Source organism: Tachypleus tridentatus, chromosome 2, assembly GCF_004210375.1.
Source record: "Tachypleus tridentatus isolate NWPU-2018 chromosome 2, ASM421037v1, whole genome shotgun sequence".
NCBI lineage: Eukaryota > Metazoa > Arthropoda > Merostomata > Xiphosura > Limulidae > Tachypleus > Tachypleus tridentatus.
In genome coordinates this window covers 120,727,248-120,740,243 of record NC_134826.1, presented here as the reverse complement: position 1 = coordinate 120,740,243, position 12,996 = coordinate 120,727,248, and the positions used below count along the sequence as shown (strand labels likewise).

The window sequence follows — 12,996 nt, the reverse complement described above, 5'->3', positions numbered from 1 at the left end:
TTTCCCTTATCTTACCTAACATATTAATAGAAATAGTTAAATATTTCAACATTTAATTGTATCCAGGAGTGTGGACAGTATTATGTATGTTACAATATAAACATTTGCACTTCTATCTGTCATATTAACTTTAATAAAATATCAATGAATGCCAAAAAATGGTTCAATAATATATGTAAAACACTGTCACTAATTTCTTGTCTTTTGTTTTTACAGAAACTGGGTACTTTTCTAGCTTTGGGCAGTGTAATAACAGTCCTTACCATTCATATTCTTCATTATCTGATAGTGATACAACAGCATCCCAAACATATTCACCATTACCAAACTTACTGTGTTCCATACAATCAGGATCTCTTTCAAAACTTTCTGAACCTCAGTATCAACTACCTCATTCTTGTCCCATTTCAAATGATGCCAATCAGCAGAAATTGGAAAGACAAGAGTTATCAGAATTTCTGATACATGGTGAAAGAAGGTAAGAATATTTCACATGCACGCATGTGTGTGTGTAAATTTTGGAAAGCAGTTCCTTTAAAATATTTTTTTATCATAAGAAATGTCATTAATAGTTTTATATTTATGTGTTACAGGTTTTTATCAATGAACAAGAGCATACTGATAATATCATTGCCAGACAAGATTTATGTCCAGATGATCAGATATCTCTAAAGAAATCTGTGTGTGAATATTTTGAAGAACAGTATTAACTTTTTTAAGCTAGTTTTCTTCCATGACAAAGGATTATAATATATTTATTACAAGACTAATTAGTACTTATAAATTAATAGCAGAGTTGAATAATTAAAAAAATTCTTATAAACTGGCCAAAAGAAATCTGGCCTTACTAGTTGTTGTAGTGATATTAATGCATTGAAAACATGAATATATCTATAGATGGCTCTGAATCTTGCAAGTACTCCACAGAGAAAATATAATCAAATATCTAATATAATGTTTCATCTGTCATGTAATTTTAACACAACACACACTGGAATTATTGCTAAATAAAAAGTAGATTTTTTTATTACATCAACTTAGTAAACATGTCCTTTTTCTGTATCATTTTTCACTTTTTTCTATTAAATGGAAGTAAATTAATTACTGTTTGCAATCAAGTACTTCATATTTACTAAATTATATACCATAAAATTAGTTTACAAAATGGAAAATAACATTATACATGTTAAATGTCTTCTCAATTTCAGTCCCTGAGTTCAGATATAGATACTACCAGATCAAGCATTCTGACAGCATAATTTAAAATAAATTAATATTCTTCATAAGTTACATTCAAACATTTTTAAATGCTGTAGCAGTATTTGATTTTTTGTAATTGCATTTAATGAAACACTTTCCTTTATGTTTAGTATCAGTACGAACTGTTTTTTGGGTGTTTTGTTTTTTTGTTGTCTGTTTATTACCTCTCTATAATATTGAAAGTGAATTTACTTAATAGTTGTATTAGTAAAGACGTTTATCCAATATAAACACCACAATGTCTTTCAGGTCTCTTATTTTAAGGCATACAATACAGTAATTGCAAATGAGAATCAGAATGATTTGTAAAACATTCATAAAAAAAATATATGTACCTACTGATTTTACCATCTCAAATTTTCAGTTACTTTACAAACACAAGCACACAAATGCCACTACTCTCAACATCAAACCACCATAATCCTGACTGTGTAAAATCACTATCATCACATATTGTTAGCTAACTGTCAATGGCTTCAACCACTATAACAGTAACTGTGTGAAATATTATTTTAACATATCATTAGCTCTTCTTCATTTCACCAAGATTGTTATAGCATTTAATTCGTTGCTTATTCTTTCTACCACCTTATTATGATTCAGCTATCTTGTTTGGGTTGTTAATACCATCCTTCTAAATATTCCGACTGAGCTTGAAACTTTGATAATTTCTTGCTGCTTCCACATCACAGCTTTTACACCATACTAATATTTCAGCTGACACTTAACAGTCTTCAAGTTACATGGTTTAATTATCAAACTACCTTTACTTTTTCTCACACAATAACAATATAATTAATTTTCTTTAACCCCACATGACGTTTTAAGTTTGGTATTGAAAAATTCAGTCAAGTTAGCACATGTAAGTAAATTCTTAATAATACTTTAAATCTTCAATCAGCACAGTCCTTTCAATAGAAAAACACTCATAGCTAATTTGTTTAAAAAAATAGGAAGTTTTATCAATTACATAGGCTTACGATGGTTTTATTGTCCTGAAATGTTTTACATTCTCTATAGTAATTCCTCTACTCTGAGTCCAAACATGATATCCATTTTTCTCCATGATGTACAGATTTTTTTCACAAAATGTAATAATGCAATACATAAAAGACCACAAAATAGTTTTGAGACTAAAAGATGTAGATTTTACACATAAAAAAGGATGAATGAGGATGGATATGTGTTTGATATCACTGTTCCTCCCTTATCTTCAGTTTGTTTGTATTTTTGTTAACAAAAGTAATGATAACAAAATATTCATTGTGGTAAATGAAATAATAATTTGATCTGAGTAAGAATTATTTCTTCCCAATTTGTAAAAAATCCTTATGTGATAAAAAATATATATACAAAGCTGAATTATAGAAAATCTGTTATTTAAAACCAAAACAACTTTTATGAAGTTTAAATTCACAGGCCTGTGTTATTACTCCCAGTGAATTATGAATATATGTTGAAAGAAGCATTTTTTTTATTGCATGGAAAAAAAAATGTTTTATATAGCTGTAGTCTTGCCCACATTTTCATTCATATAAAACTTGCTCACTTCTATTTTAATACCTTTATTTAACTGTTTTGACTTATACAGTTAATTTAGTTCTATCATTGTGTATCATACCAATTCAGTACATTTGGGAACTGTAATATATCTGTCAGTCTGATATGTTTTATCAATTTTTATAGCTATGTTACACATATAAATAGATTAAATTCTTCATACTACTTATTTTTCACATGACATGTAATGTATATTGCTTGTTTTAATTTATTTTTACATGAAATTTGTTTTTTCTTACTAGAAAAGATGAGGAAAACCCAAATCAATCCTGTTATACAAGTTCATGTGATAGTAAAAGGCAAAGGAGTCTTAGAGAGGTAAAACATCCATTGCAAAGGTTTAAGTGTCTGGTATCATAACTTATATGTCTTGTTTTTTTGTTTTTTTTATATTTATTATACTTAAAATTTGTATACATTTAATTTTGTATAAGACTGAGGCTTTCATTGAATTATTACACACACTTTATTTATATGTTAAATATTAGTTTGTTTTACGTGATGGCCTTAGTTTTAAAAATATTAATCTACCTGAGAATACACTGTATAAAATGCATTTAAAAAAATGATGCACACAAACACTCTTTGTTTTCAAAATTGCCACTATTTATACAATTGTTAGTTATCAAGAGCTCAAACTGTATTATATTTACATTCACATAATTTTTAAGCTACTGCTTTTATATATATTTTAACTTTATTTAAATAATATTTATTGTTTACATTCAAAATATTAGTTTAAAAATGTTTTAAAAAGTTTTCTGTAAAAAGTTATTACTTCATTTCAGAGCATAATTAATAAATTAACTTAGTGATAAGCAAATATTGTAATTTAGCATTATAGTGGAATTTTATAATGTGTACATGATTATTTTATTGATAAAAACATCAATAATAAAATCATCATGGTAGTCCTTATATTACTACAGTTTATCACAGGTTAAAAATGTAAGATTTAAAACTGCATTTTATCAGGCCATTTGCACTTTTAGTTCATTGTAAGGTAAGTCATTAATGTACTTAGTTTTTTTTATCAACAAAGTTAAATAGAGTATTCATGATTAGCAAACAAAGGTGCAATAGGCAACAGTTACGTGGTTCAGAGTCACACTCAAGAGAAGAGAAAGTCTTTGTACACCTAATCTCCAAAAATAGGTCAGACAGAAAGGACAACATCAATTGATGAAACCATCATTAAATAAAAACTCAGACCTGGAAATTAGTAGTTTATGGCTGCCACTAGTTGAATCATCACTTGTTTCACCAATCACTTTTACCAGAACTATCATCCAATCATATCATGCCTACTTCAGTCCTCCCAGACGACGTATAAACTCCTCAGATATTGGTGCAAGCTGACTGAAAAATGAAAGACAAACGTCTTTCAAAATGTCATCTTTTCTACCTGATCAACTTTTGTAGATTAGTCCTAAAGACTAATTCTACAAGTATTACTCTGAACTAGGTAGTTTTCATCTATTCCACCTTTGTTTGTTGGTCATTACTTCATTTTTTTATTTGATATTGTGTTGCTTGCTGTGATTATATGTGTGTGTTAGCATTTATGTTTGCAGTAACAAAAATATTTTCATAATCATGTAAAGCTTATCAAATATTTTAAAAATATGTCGTTTTTCTGTTTGTTCTAACAGGCATCATCGTAATTCCCAGTTGTTTGTTGTCTGATTTCTATCCAAGTGTTTCAGCTGACAGTTTTGGAGACTTTGTACATTCAGTTATTTAAATGCCTTGTGTCAGTTATATCCTGCTGTTATAGGTAGCAGACTTCTGTCATTCATGTTCAAGTTTTGTGATTTGTCTTGGATAGCAGCCTTGTATTATTCATGTGCATATCTCTACTTACCAACCTACTGTGAGCCATGTCCATGTCTTGGTCTTTGTCATTCTTTACAGAATACATTAACATTGCATGGAACTTACATTCTAACCTGACTTACCAGGATATCTGCTGTCACAAAGTACCATGTCTCAACATAAAGAAACTGTTCTGTGGCTGCTGCATGAAATCAAACTTTGAAAATTAACAGAATGTGGATTGTATAAAGTTCAACATCTGTGATCAAGTTTGTAAAGAAGATGTAGGTTACTGTAAGGAAAGGGAAATGTAACGAATGTCCATCTTTGATTACTAGCCCTGGAAAACAATATATAACCCGTATGGTCAACTTTTATTTCATTTATATTATTACTAACACTACATAATGTATTCCAACTTTAACATATAGATTTCCTACTTATTTGTTTTTTTTTCTGATAATATAAGCACAGTAGCTTCCAGTCTCATCAGTAAATCTTAAGTATCTGACCAGTGGAAAAAATTATATCTTGATTGTTTACTCTTAATTTTGTAGTCGCTTAGTTTAATGATTTAGTTTAACTAAAAAAATCTTGCAAGGATTGTGACAATTAACATTCAAGTTTTTAGCTGTACATGTTTAATCTATATGGATATTAACAAGTTTATCTCCAACTTCATGCAAACTGAATAACAGTAATCATGTCTTCACTGAAAACCAACCTTTTTAATATATGTACTATATAAAACTTGTTTCTCTTCTCAGTCACCAGGAAACTACTTATGAAACTTTGTTATGTATACTTATGACTTGAAATTTCATCATAACATTCAAAATACTATATCAAGATAGTGTGATCAAATATTATTCTTTGTATTCACCTTAAAATTAAACCTCTTATTGCTTCAGTAATCATTAAAATGGATCATCCACTTTGCAGTTTAATCCGTTTTTCTCAACTCCTGTACAACATCAGTAAAGTGTGCTACTACACTTGTAACCTGATAAGAATTCTGTGTGTTTTACCTACAAATATTAAAGGAAAATCTTTGAAAGAGTTAGTGGGAAAATTGAACTATCACAGAGAAAACGTTATCCATACAAAGAAACCTTGATCTGCTGACAGAATCACAGCTTCTAACCAAGCAAGTTGATTTATGAAGAACAGCATTTTAACCATCAAAAGCTGGAAAGTGAACAGTTTAAAAGTATAACCTATAGGTAAGGTCCAGATAAAAATCATTAGTGTTTTTTTATTTTTTCTCTTCCATCACAATGGTACAATCTCTATTTGTTTTAATATTTTTTATTAGAGCCCCCACCCCACCCCATATTGGAAGATTAATATGTCATTGTAACTTTGCAGAAATGAATAAATTACTTTCCACAATTTTTAGCATTCAACTACATATTTACAACCAACATTTTTTACAAAATAAATTTAAAATAATGGTATTTTTGGATAATTCAGTAAACACTCATACATGCTTAGAAAGAACTGTATATAAAATATTTAATATACACATGTTACCACACAGAACATCATAATTTATGCAATAATACTAGCATTTCAGAAAAAGGGAGAAGCATTTTTGCAGATATTGCTCTTGTTTTTTATGAAGTATTATAAGTTACACATTAATTAAACAGAGCAGATGTGCCAGTTTCTTTAGAAATGAGCCAACCTGAAAAAACTATCAAATGCCTTTCTCATAGCTTAAGACTAGCATAAAGAAACGCTTTATATTGCAATATCTATGAATTTTAACTTGGAAATTTATATAATAAATATAATAAAGCAATCAGATTTCTACCATTTACATATAACTTTTTTCGATGAACTCGTTCAGATTTAAGAGATGGTCCACGTCACACAGTTCCCATTGGTTCTTTTATGTATGTCATAAACTACATTTCTGCATGAACTTCTTTAAATATTTGTCCTAAAGTTGCAAGTTAACAGTCATCTTATGATACCTTGAGGTTTTGCTACGGTTTTGCAGTTTAACTGTATTGAGAGTAATAATAATTGACAATTAAATTGTTTCATTAATCTTAAAAAATTATTAATTCTAAAAAGTACCCAGTTGAAATGTTAAAAGCCAAAATACTACTATTAGAATATCAATTTCACAGAATAAGTGAGTTGAATTAAAAATTACAATTTTCATGTTTATTATTTTGCTTTTTCCTCAGATATAATAGGTAAGGTTTTCAAACTTTGTTAAATAGCTTTAAAAGCTTAGAAACCACTTTTTGCTATTTTATATTTGTTGAATTGAATTTTAACTTAAAATTCTAATTACCTTACAACACTACATAATTTTGTAAATTACTTGAGATGGGATAGCACCCTTCAATAACACTAACATATCACAAACATGGTTTCTTAATTGAACTAACAGTCAGTTTGTTTGTTTTTACCTAATATTTATTAGTTTATTCTCAAATTGATCAACATATTGTTTTTATTACCTCCACTTGTTAAACTGAACTTTATTCACTCTAGTGTATTCACAGTCAAGGAATACCCTGTGAGCAGCAGGATATCACCACCCATAGACAGGAGATGATCTATGCCCTAGAGAAAATGGTTATATTCTTAATATGTATTCAAGCATAGTTTGTTTATAGTTGTTAAGATTTCTTTCAAGAAATATAAGTTGTTTATTAAATGTAGAAACAAGTTATTGGATTAACAAAAAATTAAATGACAGTTAATAACAATAATATTATCAGATTATTATTATTGTTAATAATACCATAATTAATATTTGCAAGTAAATTATTTTGTCAGTTAGTTTTAGACCAGTTGTTATTGGTTCTTTTCAGAGACACATACTTTAAGTAGGCCATGGTGTTATATTGAAATTAAAAGGTTATAATTTCAACATAAAGAAGGAACTTACAACATAAAAACATTTGTTCATAAGTGTGTACATGGAAGGATCAGTTTTGTTTTTCAAATTACCTAAATGTGTATTGCATTTTGCAAATACTACCATTTTAAAAATGAAAATACATGCATATATGTTTTAAGTGTTGAACATGAGGAACTCCACATTAATAAAGGTTCATTAATGATATCATATCAAATATACCATAACATTAATGCTTCAAAATACATTTATTTATTATCTTAATGATAATCAGCTTGAAGAATATTAAAGAAATGACTACAAAATAGAAAAGCAGAAAAGTGAGAAGTTTCACAGCTGAAAAAAAGTTAATAAATTAATATATTTTCCAAAAGTTAAGACTCGTATGTTGTGTCACACCCTCAAAGTATAGTAATATCAGTCGTTGGTCATCATCAGATGCGAACTCTGTATCTTAGCAAATACTTAAATTATTTTCTCTGTAAACTTATCAACTCTTTCAGTTTTCTCTCATTTTTTTCTTTCTTTAAAAAAGATGAATTTTTATTGTGTACACACACACACAAATATATATATATATAGAGAGAGAGGTTTGTAGACTACTAAAATGTCAAAATTAATTTATGAAATACTCATTAGTTGCACTAGTCATGACACTTCAGAATATTAAGACTTCTAAAAATATCTGTCATAGTGAATAAATGGCTTAGCTGAGAGAACACAGTTTTGTTAAGGAAAATGTTTTTACATTAAGCCTCCAACTACAGGTTTGTTTCTTTTTAAAGATCTACTACCTATACAAACTACCACATATTCATTTAACAACTTAATGAGCAGTATTATGAACTGTAGATAACTGTTTTATCTAGTATTGATGAATGAGCTACATTAGGTCAAGTTACTATATGTTAGTTACAAGGTTAAAAATATATACAGCTTTTAAACTAGCTGTGGAGTATATTTGAACTCCACATATTTGAACAGTTGTTGTGTGTTGTTTATTTTACTTCAGATCTTGAATCTCAGTTGTGATGTTAATCAAGCATAGGATAGTGTTTATCTTTTACCTTTCTCAAAGAACTTGTAGTGTATTTCTCACTGATCTAATTTATGTTGTGATTGGCAATGGTAAAAAATTGTACTTTTGAATAATTTTAGTTTAGAACCAGACCTGTGAATTCATAATTATGATTTCTCCAACAGATGTAAGTTGCAAGTAAAACAATGTTTTATTGTTTAAATACTTACTGCTCTACTTTAAAGTTTCATTCAACAATTTGTTCCTTAAATTAAGCTGTACAGTGCTTAGTGCTAATCACAGTCAAAGCAAATATGAAAGATTTTAAATTCTCAGCAGTGGCCTTCTACAGCCATATAGAAAATGCCTATCATAAGGGGTAAATTAAGAAAACAATGTTAATCTTCATACAGTTCAAATACAAAATGTAAAAGAAATTCATTGTTGTTTCATAATACATGCTATTAGTTAAGGATAAAATACTATTACTAAGATTTAAGAAATATGGTAGTTAAATATATTCAGAGTACTGGTTTCTTCATTTTGATAGCATGTTACAAAAATATATTTTTCTACACGTGTGAAGTTTTACTTATTTCTAAAAATAAGGGCATTATATAAATAAAACAAATGTAATGAATCAAAATTATCATAAAGATGTCCTCACTTATTAGAGGAGTGTAATTAGAATAAGAATCTGAAAATAGTTATTTTATTTTTTGACATAAATGGTAGAATTAATATCTTTTATAGTGGTAGAACTTGTTACTTGTTTTGTTTTTTATCACTGTTGTGCATTGTAATTTTTTTATTTAGACCAACTTAAAAGTTTCAGTCGAAGAATAAATAATGTAACTAATTAATATCTATTTAATTCAAAATAATATGTAATGTTCTTTCAACTTCAATTACAGATTTTCCCAAAGAATTTTAATGTGAAGAAAAATATTTGAAACAGTTACATCTACAGATAAATTTATAGGCTTTCATCACATGCATTCACTTTTCTAAATATTCAGTTGAGGTTAGATGCAATTGACATGTATGTACATGAAAATGACTAAGTCTCAGTTACAAGTGTTTTAAGCTGAGTAACATAAATGTAATTAATTACATATTTAACATTTTGGTTATCAATGTATCCATTAGATTTAGGAAATTTTGTTGAGTAGAGGACAGTAAGAAAAACTTCAATGTTTGTAAATGTAAGCTTTTTGAAAGTATGGTTGAATTCCTTCCAAGACCAGATGAATATTTATTAAATGGATTGAAATGTTGAAGTTTCTCAATATGGGAAACTGCTATCTTGTATATATGTATACAATAGTAAACAATGTAAAATATGTATATTGAACGGTTGTTTAAGTTACCTTTTGCAAATGTATAAATTACTGTTTGGAAGAAGGTTAAGATGAAGCCTGGTTACACAATTTTTGGTTTTTCAAATTAGACAATAAATTAATCTTTCATCTTTATAAAACATGTTTACTTGAGTGAATTCCATTCTGTGCTGTTGTAAATATTAAGTATATTTCACTATTAAGCATAAACAGAGTCAATGATTTCTATAAGTTTAACATTAAATGTTTGATTGTGAGAAACCTTAGAGATGGAAACCATTGTGTATTATCAAAGATTCATTAAAGAGATTTGTAAACTATTGTATCAAACTGTGTACTCAAAAACATGAAAACAATAGCTAAGTGGTGCTTATAAAATAGCAGTATTTATCAACTCCAAAACTGTCAAATACACAAACAGTAAAATGTGTTTTGAATAGAGTTGCACACATTTGACTAGAAGTTTCAAAAACAAAAGGTACTGTCATTTGAAATTTATTACTATATGTTAAAGATTGCTTTTAACAGAAACAATATGTAATTACATTGGTCTAAAATACCAAAACAATAGGAAATGTACTAATAATGCATTGTAGGAATTTACAAGTCACATATGTTGTTTCTGATATCACTTAAACCTATTTGCAGGAAGCTAGCAATAATATATTTTTTTTAATTCACTGTTTGACAAGTACCGTGTTTCTCCGATAATAAGACCTACCCATAAAATAAGACCTAGTGTGATTTTTGGGGATAGTTTTAATATAAGCCCTACCCTTAAAATAAGCCCTAGTTAAGAGTGGCAGGAAGAGGAAAGAAATAAAAAAAAAATTAATTTATTATTTAGTTTAATAGTTAGTTAATTAGTTTGTTTAAGTATTAATCAGTTAGTTTAATAGTTTATTTTAAATGGTTAGTTTAATAGTTTTACTTTGTAACTTCATTTTTTTAATATATCAAAATAAGACATCCCCCGAAAATAAGCCCTAGTGTCATATTTTGGAGTGAAAATTAATATAAGCCCTGTCTTATTTTTGGAAAAACAGAGTAGTACATATATTCTCAATAAGTTAGATATGTTCAACTTGTATTTATCTTGGAGATTTATTCTGAAAGATTCTGAAATAAAGATACATATGTGCTTTTGCCTGCACATGTTTATAACTGTAGAAAGAGTTGAATAATCTTAGTGTTTAACCTTTTGTATGCACAAAAGATAGCATGCTTTTTCAACAGTTTTAAGAAATGTCAGTTTTGATACCAGCCAGCCATAAGCAAAAACCAGTGGATTTCCTATACATGTTAAACATGAACCTCACTTCTCTCTATTTTTATAAATAATAACACTTACCCCCTTGATCAACAGTAGTGTGACAAATAATGCTATAGAATGCCAGCAAACAAAACACCACTGAAATGTATAATAGGTAACTTGGCAGTAATTTAGGATTAGTATGTAATAAGCACCTAAAGGTCTTGAGAGACAATCTGGGGCACTCAGAAACTATTGTTTCTCTTCAGCTACAACACGTGAATTTGAGATTTAAATATACTTGAGACTAGACTTTTAGACATTTTGGTAGGTATGGTAATTATGCTTATTTAGGTAATTGACTAGGGATTTAAAATTGAGTCCTAACTAAAGAGTGTAACACTGCCTAGCTATTTGCCATAGAAGCAGGTCAGACAAGACAAAGTAATCATGAAGAAGGATGACTTTATCATGATAGAAGCTTGGAGTGTAGAGGTGCTGTGAGTCTGGGACACATGGAATGCACGTGTTTCTCTGCACATTTGATGGTGATAACAGGCTATGAAGCTGTCAAAGTCAGAGTAATGAGCAGAGAGATGTAGTGTGTAGCAAAACCTGCTAAACTACGAGTTTTGAGCTCAAGTATATTAAATGTTTAAAATACCCTAACAATTACATTAATGTTTTGGACTCACAGGTATTTGTTTGTACATGTGGTGGTGACAACAAGCTATAAAGTTGTCATTGTTGAAGTAACGAGAAGAGAGACTGCAGCATGTAGCAAAACCTGCTAAACTAAGAGTTTTGAGCTCAAGTATATTAAATGTTTAAAATACCCTAACAATTACATTAATGTTTTGAATAAGATTAAAACAGTTAAACTTACAACAGTATTGGTTATAAATTCAAGAAATTACATTTTATAGTTAACAATATAGAATAATTACTATTTGCACATACAAGGTGCAGTCCTCAGCTGGGAAATTTTTGATGAGGGAAGGCATAGTATCCAGAGAACAAGTTTGTATTGAATTTTGCACAAAGCTACACAAGGTCTATCTGCACTAGCCGTCCCTAATTTAGCAGTGTAAGACTAGAGGGAAGGTAGCTAGTCGTCACCACCCATCACAATTTCCTCAGCTACTCTTTTACCAATGAATAGTGGGATTGACCATCACATTATCACACCCCACAGCTGAAAGAGTGAGCAGTCAAAGATACAGTTGGTTTATTACACATATAAGTATTATGGTTTCAACTTAGTTCATGACTCTATTAATCATATTAGAGGATACTTATCTTGTCCACAAGGCACAATTTGGACAAATACTTGAGCTTGTATAGTATTTGGATGCGAGTCTGATAAAATGCTCTTTTAAGACAGGGAGTGAATGTATTCAGATGAAGTGTACATTAGTAGACTGTGGATTACTTTAATTGCTTTCTTTTGAAGAACTTGTATTCTGGTCCCCTGCTGATACAGCGATAAGTCTATGGATTTCAGGTATCTGAATACATTACTACATAAACTCAAGGTTCAAACAATATGAATGATGTAAGATATCAGGTATTTGAATACATTACTGCATAAACTCAAAGATTAAATAACTTGAATGATATTAGACATCAGGTACCTGAATACCAACACAGCTTCAAGATTGAAACAATATGATTGGTGAGGATGTCCTTTGTTCATTTTCCAAACCAAAATAAATTTAATAATTAATATTTTGTTGCTAAAAAAACAAATATTGTAAATGTGGTTTATTGTTAGAGTACCATGTGTAAAGTTATTATGTATATTTCAGGATCAGTATCAATATTAGCCAAACCAATGTATTTTTCTACTTTTTTTTAAACTACAGTTATC

General features: G+C 28.8%; 1 protein-coding gene across 12 annotated transcripts in view; it reads left to right on the top strand.

Moving 5' to 3' along the window:
- The window catches only part of LOC143244968 (ras GTPase-activating protein raskol-like), a 147,909-nt gene extending 137,715 nt beyond the window's left edge, over positions 1-10,194 (top strand). For all 12 annotated transcript variants that reach the window (XM_076490591.1, XM_076490590.1, XM_076490589.1 and 9 more), the window contains 4 exons: positions 217-478; positions 3,063-3,138; positions 4,473-5,858; positions 7,147-10,194. In XM_076490591.1, coding sequence (XP_076346706.1) covers positions 217-478; positions 3,063-3,138; positions 4,473-4,484 — 350 coding nt within the window. In that variant the 3' untranslated portion in view covers positions 4,485-5,858; positions 7,147-10,194. The remainder of the gene's footprint in view (positions 1-216; positions 479-3,062; positions 3,139-4,472; positions 5,859-7,146) is intronic.
- Positions 10,195-12,996: the final 2,802 nt, after the last annotated feature.